General features: G+C 37.6%; 2 protein-coding genes across 3 annotated transcripts in view; one reads left to right on the plus strand and one right to left on the minus strand.

The window, feature by feature from the left end:
• Positions 1 to 13,719, minus strand: part of LOC143736711 (uncharacterized) — a 336,163-nt gene that overhangs the window by 26,402 nt on the left and 296,042 nt on the right. The gene's annotated exons all lie outside the window — the stretch shown is intronic.
• haus6 (HAUS augmin-like complex, subunit 6) overlaps positions 4,972 to 13,719 on the plus strand; it is a 35,818-nt gene continuing 27,070 nt past the window's right edge. The window contains exons 1-4 of one of the 2 annotated variants that reach the window (XM_077229662.1): positions 4,972 to 6,295; positions 10,317 to 10,412; positions 10,504 to 10,582; positions 10,797 to 10,929. In XM_077229662.1, coding sequence (XP_077085777.1) covers positions 6,186 to 6,295; positions 10,317 to 10,412; positions 10,504 to 10,582; positions 10,797 to 10,929 — 418 coding nt within the window. In that variant the 5' untranslated portion in view covers positions 4,972 to 6,185. The remainder of the gene's footprint in view (positions 6,296 to 10,316; positions 10,413 to 10,503; positions 10,583 to 10,796; positions 10,930 to 13,719) is intronic. The other variant, XM_077229663.1, reaches the window with a different exon arrangement.

Here is a 13,719-nt window from a genome sequence, read left to right on the forward strand (position 1 = left end):
GCTTATGAAGCTAAGGGACTTCAATGCCCCTGGGGAGTCAAAGCACACTCCACCAGGAGTGTGGCTTCTTCCTGGGCATGGTCGAGCGGGATACCGATCGAGGATATTTGTGCGGCGGCAGGCTGGGCCTCACCGTCCACATTTATCAGGTTCTACAACCTACAGGTCCCGACACTGCATTCCAATGTACTATCAGCATGATGCTAGTTGAACTACGAGTTCGTATCTAGATTATGTATGTGCTTGTGTCACACTGAGCGCCTTCTAGCCGCTCTGTATTCTTTCCCACATATAAAGCTCGCCTCTGCCGGCTAGTTGGATGATAACTTTGCTTTTTTAGCTCAGGCACCTGCCTCTGGCTATCATAAGGCGAAGTTCAGCACGCACGGCGTTTTGCATGGTGTTCCCATAGCGTAAGCTACTTACGCAATAGGAGAGACCTCTCGAAAGGGAACGACTCGGTTACTAACGTAACCTCGGTTCCCTGAGAGGAGGGAACGAGTATTGCGTAGGCTGCCGTGCTTGTGCTTGGTTAGTTCGCTTCAGTCGTTTTAACCTAAAGAACTCTCATGACGGGGCGCCCAATATATAGCTCTTGGCCACGCCCATCTTGGCGGGCTCTGACGCGCGCGGGCGCGAAGCGCGCTCATTGGTCGCGCATTCAGAGTCGCCCCGTCATTGGTTCGAGCAAGTTGCCGCAGCACAGCCAATGACCGAGCTGCCTTCGTTCATTGCTGTCAGCTGTGCAGCTGCAATGCGTTTTACATAAAGACTTCAATATTCTCGAGAAAAGGAGTTTTCCCATAGCGTAAGCTACTTACGCAATACTCGTTCCCTCCTCTCAGGGAACCGAGGTTACGTTAGTAACCGAGTCGTTTTCTGAATTGTTATTGTGTTTTCTGAATTGTTATTGTGTTTTCTGAATTGTTATTGTGTTTTCTGAATTGTTATTGTGTTTTCTGAAATGTCGTTGTGTTTTCTGAATTGTTATTTTGTTTTTATAATTGTGATTTGTTTTGCACCTCTCGGCCACCGTACAAATCTCCAGCACGTTGGCAACGTTAACTTTCCAATGAAATGCATCACAATTGTTTTTAAAGTTAAACAAATAAAAATGTATTCGCATTTGATACTCACACTCTGAATGTCATCCATCTTCGCTGGTCCTCTAATTCGGTAGGTGGCGTTGTTACTAAAAACCTAGGGTCCTAGAAATGCGGTCCTAGAAGTGGGGTCCTGAAAATGCAGCCTCCGTTTTTGCCAAGGGGGTAATCCATCAGCCGGAAGTTGAAGCTGCCTCCGGGGGCCGCCATTGTAGCTGGCTATCACCTGCTGTTAGCATCCCATTGACTCCCATTCATTTTGGCGTCACTTTGACAGCGAATAACTTTACATCTGAGGTGTCCAAAGACTCCATTTGTCCATTATTTATTTCTAAAGAAACACGACAATGTATAAAAGGCTCCATTACTTTGTATCTTACGTTATGGCCCCGTAGAAGCCATTCTTGTAAAAATAGGCTAAAAATTGCGTCATAACCACGCGACTTTATGTCGCACAATAGAGACATTACCGTATAGACAGGAGGAGAAGCTCGCACAGTCTCGCAGGCAGTCTTTTACTGTCTAAAGTCAGCCCATGGCATAGATACAGTCCATAAAAGCAACGCGACAAAATATTTAAACAACGTTTTTGAGGAATTGGAAATAATTCGATATGTGGCAAGTGAATACATATGAAGTAACATTTATCTACTACTACACCTACGGGGGATGGGGAAATTAATTATCAGGAAATTATACAGGCAATGGAAGAAGAAAAAAAACATCTCAATGTCTATCGCGGTTAACGTTGTTCCTTTATTTTTTTACACATCTACGCTTGAAGATGAATGTGATCCCGTTCGGAAGCCATATGTACAAAATGCCTACATAACGTGAAATAAAGAAAAACGGTTTTGTTCAAGTGTTTGTGACCGTGATTTATTAGCCAAAACTACATGATTTTACACCTAGCTCACAATTCTTTATATATTGGAATATTATATGGTCATGTAATATTGAATGGATACGAAAATGACTTGAGGGGACATTATTATATGGTTCCTGGGCTCATACTAAGAAGTATTTTTTGGATGGGTTATTATTCTGTTTGATGTAGAAGGAAACGAAAAAGAAGGAAAAAAATTATTTGCATATGTGCCTATATTTGAATCATTTTTAATAATTTTGGAAGATTGTGCTGTAGCCTACATGCATTTATTTATCTGTTATGTTTGATTGTATTATGTGTGTGTGTGTGTGTGTGTACTAGCCGAATATTTAAATCTAATGGATATATACATAAACATGTTCAAAATAAACTAAACTAACTAACTAAAATTACTAGAACTGCAGATAGGCTACTCAAACGATTACAATCCTAAAGTAGGCTATTTTAAAGTCGATTTTAGCCACTTCTTTTATCATGTCATATTGTAATTATATAGCGTAATATGTTATATTAAATTAATTATTATAACCACGTCCATGGGGCTGCTTTGACAGGGTCAACCACACACACCCACACTACTCTTAAAATGTTACTGTTATTAAACTGCACATATCTGTCTATATTGTTCATACTGCATACCCATGTGTTCTGCTCATAATGCTACTGTTAATACACTTCACATATTCTTGGCACAGCTACTAGAAGATTTACAACTGTCAGTCAGGTTGCTCACGTGACATCTACGTCATCAAGCTCAGTTTGAGCCTGCGCAGAACGCTTGGCTATCAGGAAGTGAGTGCCCATGTTTGGCTTCAACTCTCTCCGTTGAAATCAAGGGGGTAATCCATCAGCCGGAAGTTGAAGCTGCCTCCGGGGGCCGCCATTGTAGCTGGCTATCACCTGCTGTTAGCATCCCATTGACTCCCATTCATTTTGGCGTCACTTGACAGCGAATAACTTTACATCTGAGGCGTCCAAAGACTCCATTTGTCCATTTTTTATTTCTAAAGAAACACGACAATGTATAAAAGGCTCCATTACTTTGTATCTTACGTTATGGCCCCGTAGAAGCCATTCTTGTAAAAATAGGCTAAAAATTGCGTCATAACCACGCAACTTTATGTCGCACAATAGAGACATTACCGTATAGACAGGAGGAGAAGGTCGCAGGCAATCTTTTACCGTCTAAAGTCAGCCCATGGCATAGATAGAGTCCATAAAAGCAACGCGACAAAATATTTCAACAACGTTTTTGATGAATTTGAAATAATTCGAAATAATTTGATATGTGGCAAGTGAATACATATGAAGTAACATTTATCCACGAACTTTAAATTATTTATCTACTTCACCTATATATATTAACGGGGGATGGGGAAATTATCAGGAAATTATACATGCAATGGAAGAAGAAAAAACCCATCTCAATGTCTATAGCGGTTAACGTTGTTCCTTTATTTATTTATAGATCTACGCTTGAAGATGAATGTGATCCCGTTCGGAAGCCATGTACAAATGTCCTAGCCTACATAACGTGAAATAAAGAAAAACGTTTTTGTTCAAGTGTTTTTGATCATGATTTATTAGCCAAAACTACATGATTTATATTTTGGAATATTATATGGTCACATTGAATACACGAAAATGACGCGAGGGGATAGTATTTTATAGTATGGTTCCTGGCTTATATACTAATAAGTCTTTTTTGGATGGGTTATTATTCTGTTTGATGTAGAAGGAAACGAAAAAGAACAATTGTAAATGTGTGCGTTTATGTATGTATGTGCCTATTTGAATCACTTTTAATAATTTTGGAAGATTGTGCTGAGATGTACATGTACTTATTTATCTGTTATTTTTGATTGTATTATATATATATATGTGTGTGTGTGTGTGTGTATATATATATATATATATATATATATATATATATATTAGTGCTGTCAAACGATTAAAATATTTAATCGCGATTAATCGCATTAATGTCATAGTTAACTCGCGATTAATCGCACATTTTTATCTATTCTAAATGTCCCTTGATTTCTATTTGTCTCATTATTTTTTCTAATTTTAATGCTCTTATCAACATGGAAAAGTGGATCAGCAGTAAGTTTGTTCTTAGCTGTGGTATCCATGTGCTTCTGTCTGAAGTCATTGTAGAGCTTAGATCGGGCCCAAAAAATCAAGCCCGACCCGAGCCCGTGCGCATTGTGTCCGAGCCCGGCCCGGCCCGAAACATAAACTGTAATTATGAGCCCGAGCCCGATTTAAACCCGTCCATTTTTTTAATACGTGGGTCGTTATAACTGACGTTCTCAACTACTTTCTATGTTACTTTCTCCCGCCCGCAACATTTTTGTCCCGCTCCCGCCCGCAAATAGACTCTTTTTTTGTAGGCTACCTCCAAATACTTTCACCTACGTGTCGCCACCATACACATCAGCATAAATGCTCCTGATAAATTATTTGTTATTAAAGCATTAACACACAAACCACTGTTATAACATAAAAGCAAGCAGGCTACTGAGTGCATGGTTTGGCATGACTGGCAAAGTGCGCTCCCTTAATAATTCCTAAAAAGCTGACATCAGTTCATCGCAATCTCACACATCTGTTATTATCAGTGAAGCTGACTGCACAATGCATCTTCCATAATATATACACTTTGTTTGTTATAATTTGAGGATTTGCCAGTTTACAGAATTCAGCTCTGAACAAAAAGTTTTTTTGAGCGGTGAGGGGAGTCTATTTTAAATGCTTCTGATGCTTCTTCATATGTCTGTGATTGGCTACATCCCTCAACGCTGCAAACATGTTGTAAAAAGAAACTCTGGCCTGTAAATTGTTTCTATTTAGTTTTAGTTGTTCTTGTTGCTTTTCTGCAACATATGAATAAAAATGTATTAGTTTTTATGTTTTATTCATAGATATTTCTAGTTTGCGGGAGTCCCGCGAATCTTTTTATTCTCCCGTATCCGCACACAGAGTGAGTGCATTACCGCTCGAGCCCGCCCTCGCACACGGCCATCAAATCTAGTCCCGCGCCGCACTCTATTGCGTTGAGAGTGCACGTCTCTAGATCGGCGTCTCGCGCTCGCGCCATCCACTCAAAACGTAATGTTAGCCGACTACTCTTTGGCCGGCGCGTAAGCCCAAACAAGTACGTGCCTGTTGTTTTGTTTCCGGTCTAGCTATCCGGTGTGATGTTGTAGTTGTTCTAACGTTACTAGTTGTTGCATCAGCATTTGATAAAAATACAAAGTTTGCTTGGCCAAAAAGAGCGTTAATTTGCGATAAAAAAATTGACGCCGTTAAAATGTGTTTGCGTTAACGCCGTTAATAACGCGTTTAACGCACAGCACTAATATATATATATATATATACGGGTGATTAAGATTTGTCTTGGCACAGCTACTAGAAGATTTACAACTCCCAGTCAGGTTGCTCACGTGACATCTACGTCATCAAGCTCAGTTTGAGCCTGCGCAGAACGCTTGGCTATCAGGAAGTGAGTACCCATGTTTGGCTTCAACTCTCTCCGTTGAAATCAACGGGGTCGCTCTGTCCATTTCTTTTACTGTCTATGGTTGAAATCAACGGGGTCGCTGTGTCCATTTCTTTTTTGCAGACAGATAATATTGAATTTTCGCGCTCTCGCGATGACGTCACGTGAAACCAACCTATAAGAGCGCGTGACGCGTTCTGTTTTCCCGTTGACGTATTTTATCTGTTTTGCTTGCCGTAGTAGGAACTGCAACGTAATTCAGGTCCCGCCCAATTTCAATGGTCGTGCATCAATACATGCGACGCTCTCGTATTGTCGCATACTTAAATGCTGATGTATAAACACACTGAATAATCTTTGGCCTGAGTGTCGTTTTCGCCATTTTACTTTAGCCTATTATTTGTGTTATATAAATCAGCATTAAACAAGGACACTAGTCTGTCTTGACAAAGATTTGAGACGAAGCCACGGGCGCTGTAAATACGCTCAAATAATTTGGCGGTTAGCAGGAAGTTGCGGTGATTTTGAATATAAGTAAATATTTCATTCAGTTTTGAGTAGGTCCCACCCAGACCAAGCGTTATAAGAGTGCTATGGTGTGGATGGTTTATCATTGATAGCTTGCAAAGTGTTTGTTCAGTTGATCGCGGAGTTATTTTTGACCTGAAGCGCTGCTCTATTATGCGAGATGTCTAAACTACAGAAAACAAACGGTAAATATTTATGGTGGTGCCTCCTGTGCCTTGAATTCAGACCGGAGACCATTACCAAAAACATCAAACATCTGAATCTGGGAATGTAAGTAATGCTATCTATTTTCCTCATAATTGAATATCTTAGTCATTAACTCGTAATCGTCTGGCTTTTACAATGTTATTACTTATATGAATGTCATACTTTTTTTACGTTATAAATTAGTATTTTAATTACACTGGTCCTAGATGCACATCTTTGTAGTCATTGAATGCAGCCAAAAAATTTACTAATAACGTTACCATACATGTAAGTTATACAAAACTCAGTACACTAGGGTGCGTCTCAATAATCTATCCTTGTTCTCTTGTCAGGGCACTGATCAGGGAGTCGGCCATTTTAAGGGCTGTATTAATAGCAAAATTCTTTCAATACATTAACTTTCCCTCCCTAAAAATCCCCACAACGTTTTTTAAAAATACAAACCATTTTTTGATTATCAGCATACATCACTACATGTAATGTATATAATCCAGCTATTATTTATAATCTATTTATGGCTGTAATGTTGCATATGTAACAAGAAAAGTATGTTTCATAATGTACTTTAAATAACATTTAAAATTTATATAATAAATTAAATCAGTTCTGCTGCTGTTCATTAATACCAGTGGTGATGCTGTACAATAAAGATGTTGTCATGGAAGTTGTCTGTCCTTACTGTCCTTACCAGTGCCCGAATACGTGTACACTATTTAGTGGTCCAATTACCTAGGAAGCTAGAGAGTTGATTGAGTGGCATCCATAGTTCTCATATTGCAAATGCTTCGCCCAACAGAAAGGTTTTATGAAATGCACTTCTAATACTCCTATCTGTTTGGGCCTAAAGAACACTAATAATTACTAATAAAACAAACAAACAAATAAAATAGGTATTGGTTTGACCCATGCAATCTTGTATTCTAACAAATAAGGTTATGGCACCAATATTTTAGATACCAGGGAAATTTCACTTAATTCTCAATTCCTATTTTGATACCACAGAAAAAACTACTAGCCTAATATAAATTTAAAACAGAGTAGTAAACAATCATTAATAAAATAAGAACAAATTACAAGCAATAGCGCAAGTAAAAACAATAGGTCAAAGGTACAAATCAGTGTTTTTCCTGGGTCAAAAATGATCTTTGGTGGTGGTGGATGAACACGGCCATCCACTCACACAGTACAAAGTACCCTACCCATGTGAAATATGAGCCCAGTACTGAAAAAAATAAATAAAGAAACTGTAATATTATCTTATCCTATTTATTCATGAAATTAAAAAATTACACTGTCAGGACAGATCATAAAACAGTTCTAAACAGTGCTGTTTTATACTTAAAAAATGTAAATTTATATGTAAACAGTTCCTGAGTGACTGATTTTAAAAGTTAGTCATAAAATGAACAAAGTAAAACATGTCATAGAAAAAGTGGCAGTATTTTGCATTTACACTCCCAAGACTTGATGCACAGATCATTTGACATAACACATTTTGTTCTGTCCTTTGCTATAGTTATTACTGTCAATTACATTCAATTGTGCATTTAAATACAATTGTCAATCCGGAAACTTTGCAATGTGGAGTTAGCAGCATTAAAAAAAATATACACAGAAAGCGAGCAAAGATTGCTGCCATTATAATCCCTGAAGTCTATTACAACGTACACAAAGTTCAACTCTTGCGTAAATTGCGCAAACTCCCATAAGTGAAGCTGTCTGAACAAGCGTGTTTCTGTATGTTTATGACTAACTTAAAAGCATCTGATCGGCTATTGTGTTCACACTGTCAACAGGTATGTCTGTGATTGGCTAGTGCTACAAAGCTCAACGCTCTTTTACTTTTACGCTCTTTACTTTTACGCTCTTCACAGAGCAATTACACAAACACTCACAGGAGCGTATTAAAGCAGCCAGCTATCAGCGGTAGGTTTCGTTAAATGATCGGCCTAACAGTAACTCCAAAAGGAATTTACTCTCTATATTAGAAGGCACAGTTTCTCGATGTAGTCTTGAGGGAATACATGTCATAATCCCTAATTTAAATAATTCCCGCCCAAGGCATATGCAAAAATAAAGAAGTGAGGCCTGGTTGCTTTATAAGGTTGTAAACAACAGTATGGCATCTTCATGGTATGATAACAGTCTCAAAAATATCACGGTTTCACGGTATATATTATTACATTATCATCAGTTACAATGACTGTAAATGAATGAAAACTGTTTTTTGGTTGTTTATTATAACCAAATTGTTTATTATAACAAACTCGAAATCATTTGTTTTGTTATGTTGTAAAAACATGTCTAATTAATTTCTTTTAATAATTGATTAATGGTGCTTCGATCACATATATATATATATATATATATATATATATATATATATATATATATATATATATATATGTATATGTATGAAGGCCTCTGATGCCAAAGCCTCTAAAAGCCACCTCTGTCAAAAATGAGATAATAATATTGAGTGAATGCTCTCCGCACATAGTATACGTTCATCAAATACTTTCACTTCAAACTCACTAAATCCCAGCCTCAGCCCATTCAGAAATGCCAGTACTTGGGTAGAAATCTATACATAAGGAGCCTGGTAGATATGTTAATATTAAACAAAAACTTTAGACAGACTTAGAGGCTTTTGCATCCGAAGTCTTCATATATATGTATTTATTAGGGCTGCACGATTTTATTTTGCGATTATTGAGGTCAATATTGCGATTGTGATATAATAAACAAATGGTATCATGAGTCAACTTACTTGCTTATCAAGGAAAATGCACACACAGATTACTGCTGAAATGCTGAAATGTGTATTTCTCAACTCAAACATACAAATTAGCAAAAACAACAACAACTATAAATGAACAGTTTTCAAATTAAACTAATATTTTTTTACAAAGTTAAATTACAATGACATTTTTGCATTACTGCAGAGTTGTTATTTTCTTAATAGATAAATAAAATAAATAGAATAAATAAGAACATTCAAATTTTCACTGAAAATAAGATATTTTGAACATTGTGTCCAAACAAACAAGAACATTTATAATTTATATGCATTTAACATTGCAAATCATCAATGATAATTGAGAGATGGACAAATAAATGTGTCCCAAAAGCCTGTTATGTCATATTTGACATTTACATTAACATGAAGAGAAAATAATAATAATTTAACACGCATTGCAATTCTATTTTCAATTAATTTATACCCCCAAAGGGGTGGCGTGATCTGGGAGATACAAACGTTTACAGACAGATTATGATTTTTTAAATTAAATTAATCAACAACTTTTTAAACATGTAAGTCCCCTCCAAATATAGTAAATATGTGAAATATATCAACGTTTATCTGAAGGCGAGTAGATTTCCCACTACAGGTGGTCATGTTGTTTTTAAATGCTGCCTGTGCAAGCTAAACAAAGAATGTATGAAAGAAGTCACCAAATGTCTGTTTCACCCGGGATTCGTTGCCCCTTTTAGGGTTAATTAAATGAATCTGGAAATGTCTACTCAGGCGATAATGCCACAAAAAAAAGAGCGAGAAAGAGAAACATGACTTGAAAGACTTGACTTGACAGTGAAAAAAAAATGTATTCAAAAAGTATTGCTGTGACATCAACATGCATTTATCATTCTTACAATCAATCACCATAAGAATGTCTACCTTCACCATGAACCTAAAATTTGGGTTCGATTACATTTTCTTCAACAGTTGTTCTCACAAAATTAATTTCAAACATAAATTCGATAAGAACACGGTGGAAATTATTATTATGTTTAATGTTTTATAAATAAAACCACAAGTATCGTCGGCAGGGTTTTTACTCACCAATCATTAGGTGTGTTGTGTAGTAGACTGACTCGGCTATTTCAGCTGTTATACAACATACTGTACGTGATCGGTGATTTACTCGCATTGTAGAGGGTTGCCCTGGTTGCATGATGAATTTTGACTTTAAGCCATGAACCAGGAAGTACTTGAAAGTCAAGGGATGCTCGGACACCAAGGTGTGAGGGCCTGATCAATGCTGCTTGCTTGCTTTAATTTTTTTTATTTTATTTTTTACAGGAACATGTTTGATAAACCGAACAAAGAGGCATTCTACATTGTCATACACTTTTTATTTGATAAACTGAATCCCACTCGTGCCCAAGAAGTCTTTAGGTAACACTAGCTTTACAGTACTTTTTTAATTTTACAATCCTCATCTGTTGTGATTTAAATTGCTGATTCAGAAATGTTATTGTTTGTATAGACATTGCTGGCCAATTTGGGATCATAAAGGTGATGCTGAGTTTCGCAAGGTGGCTTTTGCCTGGCTCCAAGAGATAGCGGTATGTGCAGTTTCTTGTTTTACATACAATTTTCTGTTAATATTGTTCATTTTGTGTTCCTAGAGAATCTTTAGGAGCAAAAAACATAGAGTGTCGAGTAATATGTGTCGAGTTGCATATTAATGTATTTTACTAAATACTTTTATTGTACTCTTTATGCACTTTTACTGGTTTTTAATGTTATTGTTTTTTGTTTTTTAAATGTAATATTTAGAACGAGGAAGGTAACGCTTTCCCTAAGCTAGCTGCATCACATTTGCTCTCTGCTTTTGGACCAAGATTTATCAACTTGATGCTCCACTTATCCAAATATGTCATGCTGAAAACACTGAAGACACTGACCACAGGTATGCCATTATTATTAGGGCCCTATTGTTTTCCTAAAGATCTGTGAAGCAATTTCCACAAAAAAACAGGGTCCCTGTGTCAAGTCAAGTCATCCTCATTTATATAGCGCTTTTAACAATGTAGATTGTTTCAAAGCAGCTTTACAGAGATAAACATATAATTTAAGGTAACAGAGATTGGTTTGGATTTTATAGTGGTTCTTGAAAAATGTTTTTTCCAGCTAAAGTTAGTTTTGATTGATTCACTTCAGTCTAAATTATCATTTGTTATTAAATTAGGGGCCGTTAAGACGACACCGTTCTCTCTAAACAGACTTTAAACGTGAACCTGTGATAGATGCTGATGGCGTTCACATGCGCATTAAGAATTGATTCTATAGTTATGTGCGTTTGAAAATATGTGCGCAGGTTTGTAATTCCTTACAAACCATGCCTAAACAAACTACTTGTCTTGTCTATAAATTTTGATGCAGACTTTTATTTTATCTTATCATTTTGGGTAGGTACGCGAACCGAAAAATTCCACAACGCTTTATCTGTAGAGTGGTATAGGTATCCTCCATAGGGAGAGGCTAGTTGGCACTTCAGCACTGCATTGTCATCAGGTCCAGGCGAAAGTCCTTCGTCAGATCTGGAAACGGCCTGGATCCGGCAGGCTGCGGGAAAACCTCGGGATAGACAAAGACACTAAAATTAGCGTAGATGCCATTCTTCTTATGATGTAACGAGTACATCAGGATTTAAGGGAAGTGTTCCCAGTACCGGCTGACCTAATCTAAGCAGCCTAATATTGAATTATAGAAGTCTAAAGAGTGTTATGTGAATGCTAGGTCAAAGAGATGTGTTTTTAGTCTAGCTTTGAACTGACAGACTGTGTCTCCTCCCGGACAATGTTAGGAAGATTGTTCCAAAGCTTTGGTGCTAAATAGGAAAAGGATCTACTGCCAGCAGTCGATTTAGATATTCTAGGTATTATCAACTGGCCGGAGTTTTGAGATCGCAATAGACGTGAAGGGCTATAATGCGTTAAGTGCTCGCTCAAGTACTGGGGAGCTAAACCATTTAGTGCTTTGTAAGTAATCAGCAATATTTAAAAAATTTATACGATGTTTAATAGGGAGCCAATGCAGTGTTGACAGAACCGGGCTAATATGGTCGTACTTCCTGGTTCTGGTAAGAACTCTAGCGGCTGCGTTTTGAACTAGCTGTAGTTTGTTTATTAAGCGTGCAGGGCAACCACCCAGTAGAGGATTACAATAATCTAGCCTTGATGTCATGAACACATGAACTAGTTGTTCCGCATTTGTCAATGAGAGCATATGAAGTAATTTAGATATATTTTTAAGATGGAAAAATGCGGTTTTACAGACACTAGACACGTGACTTTCAAATGAAAGATTGGTATCAAATACCCCTTTTCCACCAAAGCGTTTTGAGAGCCGGTTCGGAGCCGGTGCCTGCGCGCGAACCAGTTCTTTGTGTTTCGACAGCCAAAGAACCGGTTCTCGGCCAGGAAAACTGGTTCCAAAGCGGCACCAACTCTTTGCTGGACTAGAACCGGAGAACCGTTCTTTTACCACGTCATGCTTACGTCGGGGGCTGGGGGCGGGTTTAGATGTGTCCTAAACATCTTTTCTGACCGCAAAGCCAGGAGAAACATTTGCAGAAACACGATGTAGTCCGCCATTGTAATTGTTATGCTTGAAGTTGGCGCAAGCGTTTCTAGCTTTTTTTAAAAATTTTTTATTGAAAACATTATGTAAGCAAAGAAGAAAACAGTCACAAAATAGAACAAATAAACGGAGAGAAAAAAAAGACAAGACAGGTGTACATAACTAATCAGAAAAGATTACATATCAAAGGAAAAGATTAAAAGACTTACATATTTCAATTGTTTTTAAAGCCTTCTTGGTTCACGAGTTAGAGATAATCCCAAAGTAATGTTGTACTTGCAAGCGTTTCTAGCTGAGACGTAAAGCGACGTACACAGTGACGTAACGGCGTCGTTCGCTGGGCGCTCTAGAAGTGGAAAAACAAACAGGTTCTGAGGAGGTTCGCAAGTTGAACCAACTCCGAACCAACTTTGAACCAGCACCAGTTCCGAACCCGTTCTTTTTTGGTGGAAAAGGGGTAAGAGAGCACACCCAGGTTCCTAACTGACGACGAAGACTTAACAGAGCAGCCATCAAGTGTTAGACGGTATTCTAGGTTATTACGTGTGGAAGTTTTTTGTCCAATAATTAGAATCTCTGTTTTTTCAGAATTTAGTAGTAGGAAATTACTAGTCATCCAATTTTTGATATCAACTATGCATTCCGATAATTTTGTGAATTGATGAGTTTCGTTAGGTTTGGAAGAAATATAGTATGTACTCAGCTATCATGAGCATAACAGTGAAAGCTAATTCCATGTTTCCTAATGATATCTCCTAAAGGTAGCATGTACAGAGTGAACAGCAGCGGTCCTAGTACTGAGCCTTGTGGTACGCCATACTGAGCATGTGATCGATAAGACATCTCTTCATTTACTGCTACAAACTGATAGCGGTCAGATAAATATGATTTAAACCATGCTAATGCAATTCCATTAATGCCAACATAGTTTTCTAGTCTATTTAAGAGAATGTTGTGGTCAATGGTGTCAAATGCAGCACTAAGATCAAGTAACACTAATAGAGAGATACAACCACGATTGGATGATAAGAGCAAATCATTTGTGACTCTAATGAGGGCTGTCTCAGTGCTATGGTGCGGTCTAAATCCTGACTGGAAATCCTCGCAGATACCATTT

The sequence above is a fragment of the Siphateles boraxobius genome, unplaced genomic scaffold (assembly GCF_051911475.1).
Source record: "Siphateles boraxobius isolate OS27281-9 unplaced genomic scaffold, OSU_SipBor_1 130, whole genome shotgun sequence".
In the NCBI taxonomy this organism is placed as follows: Eukaryota; Metazoa; Chordata; class Actinopteri; order Cypriniformes; family Leuciscidae; genus Siphateles; species Siphateles boraxobius.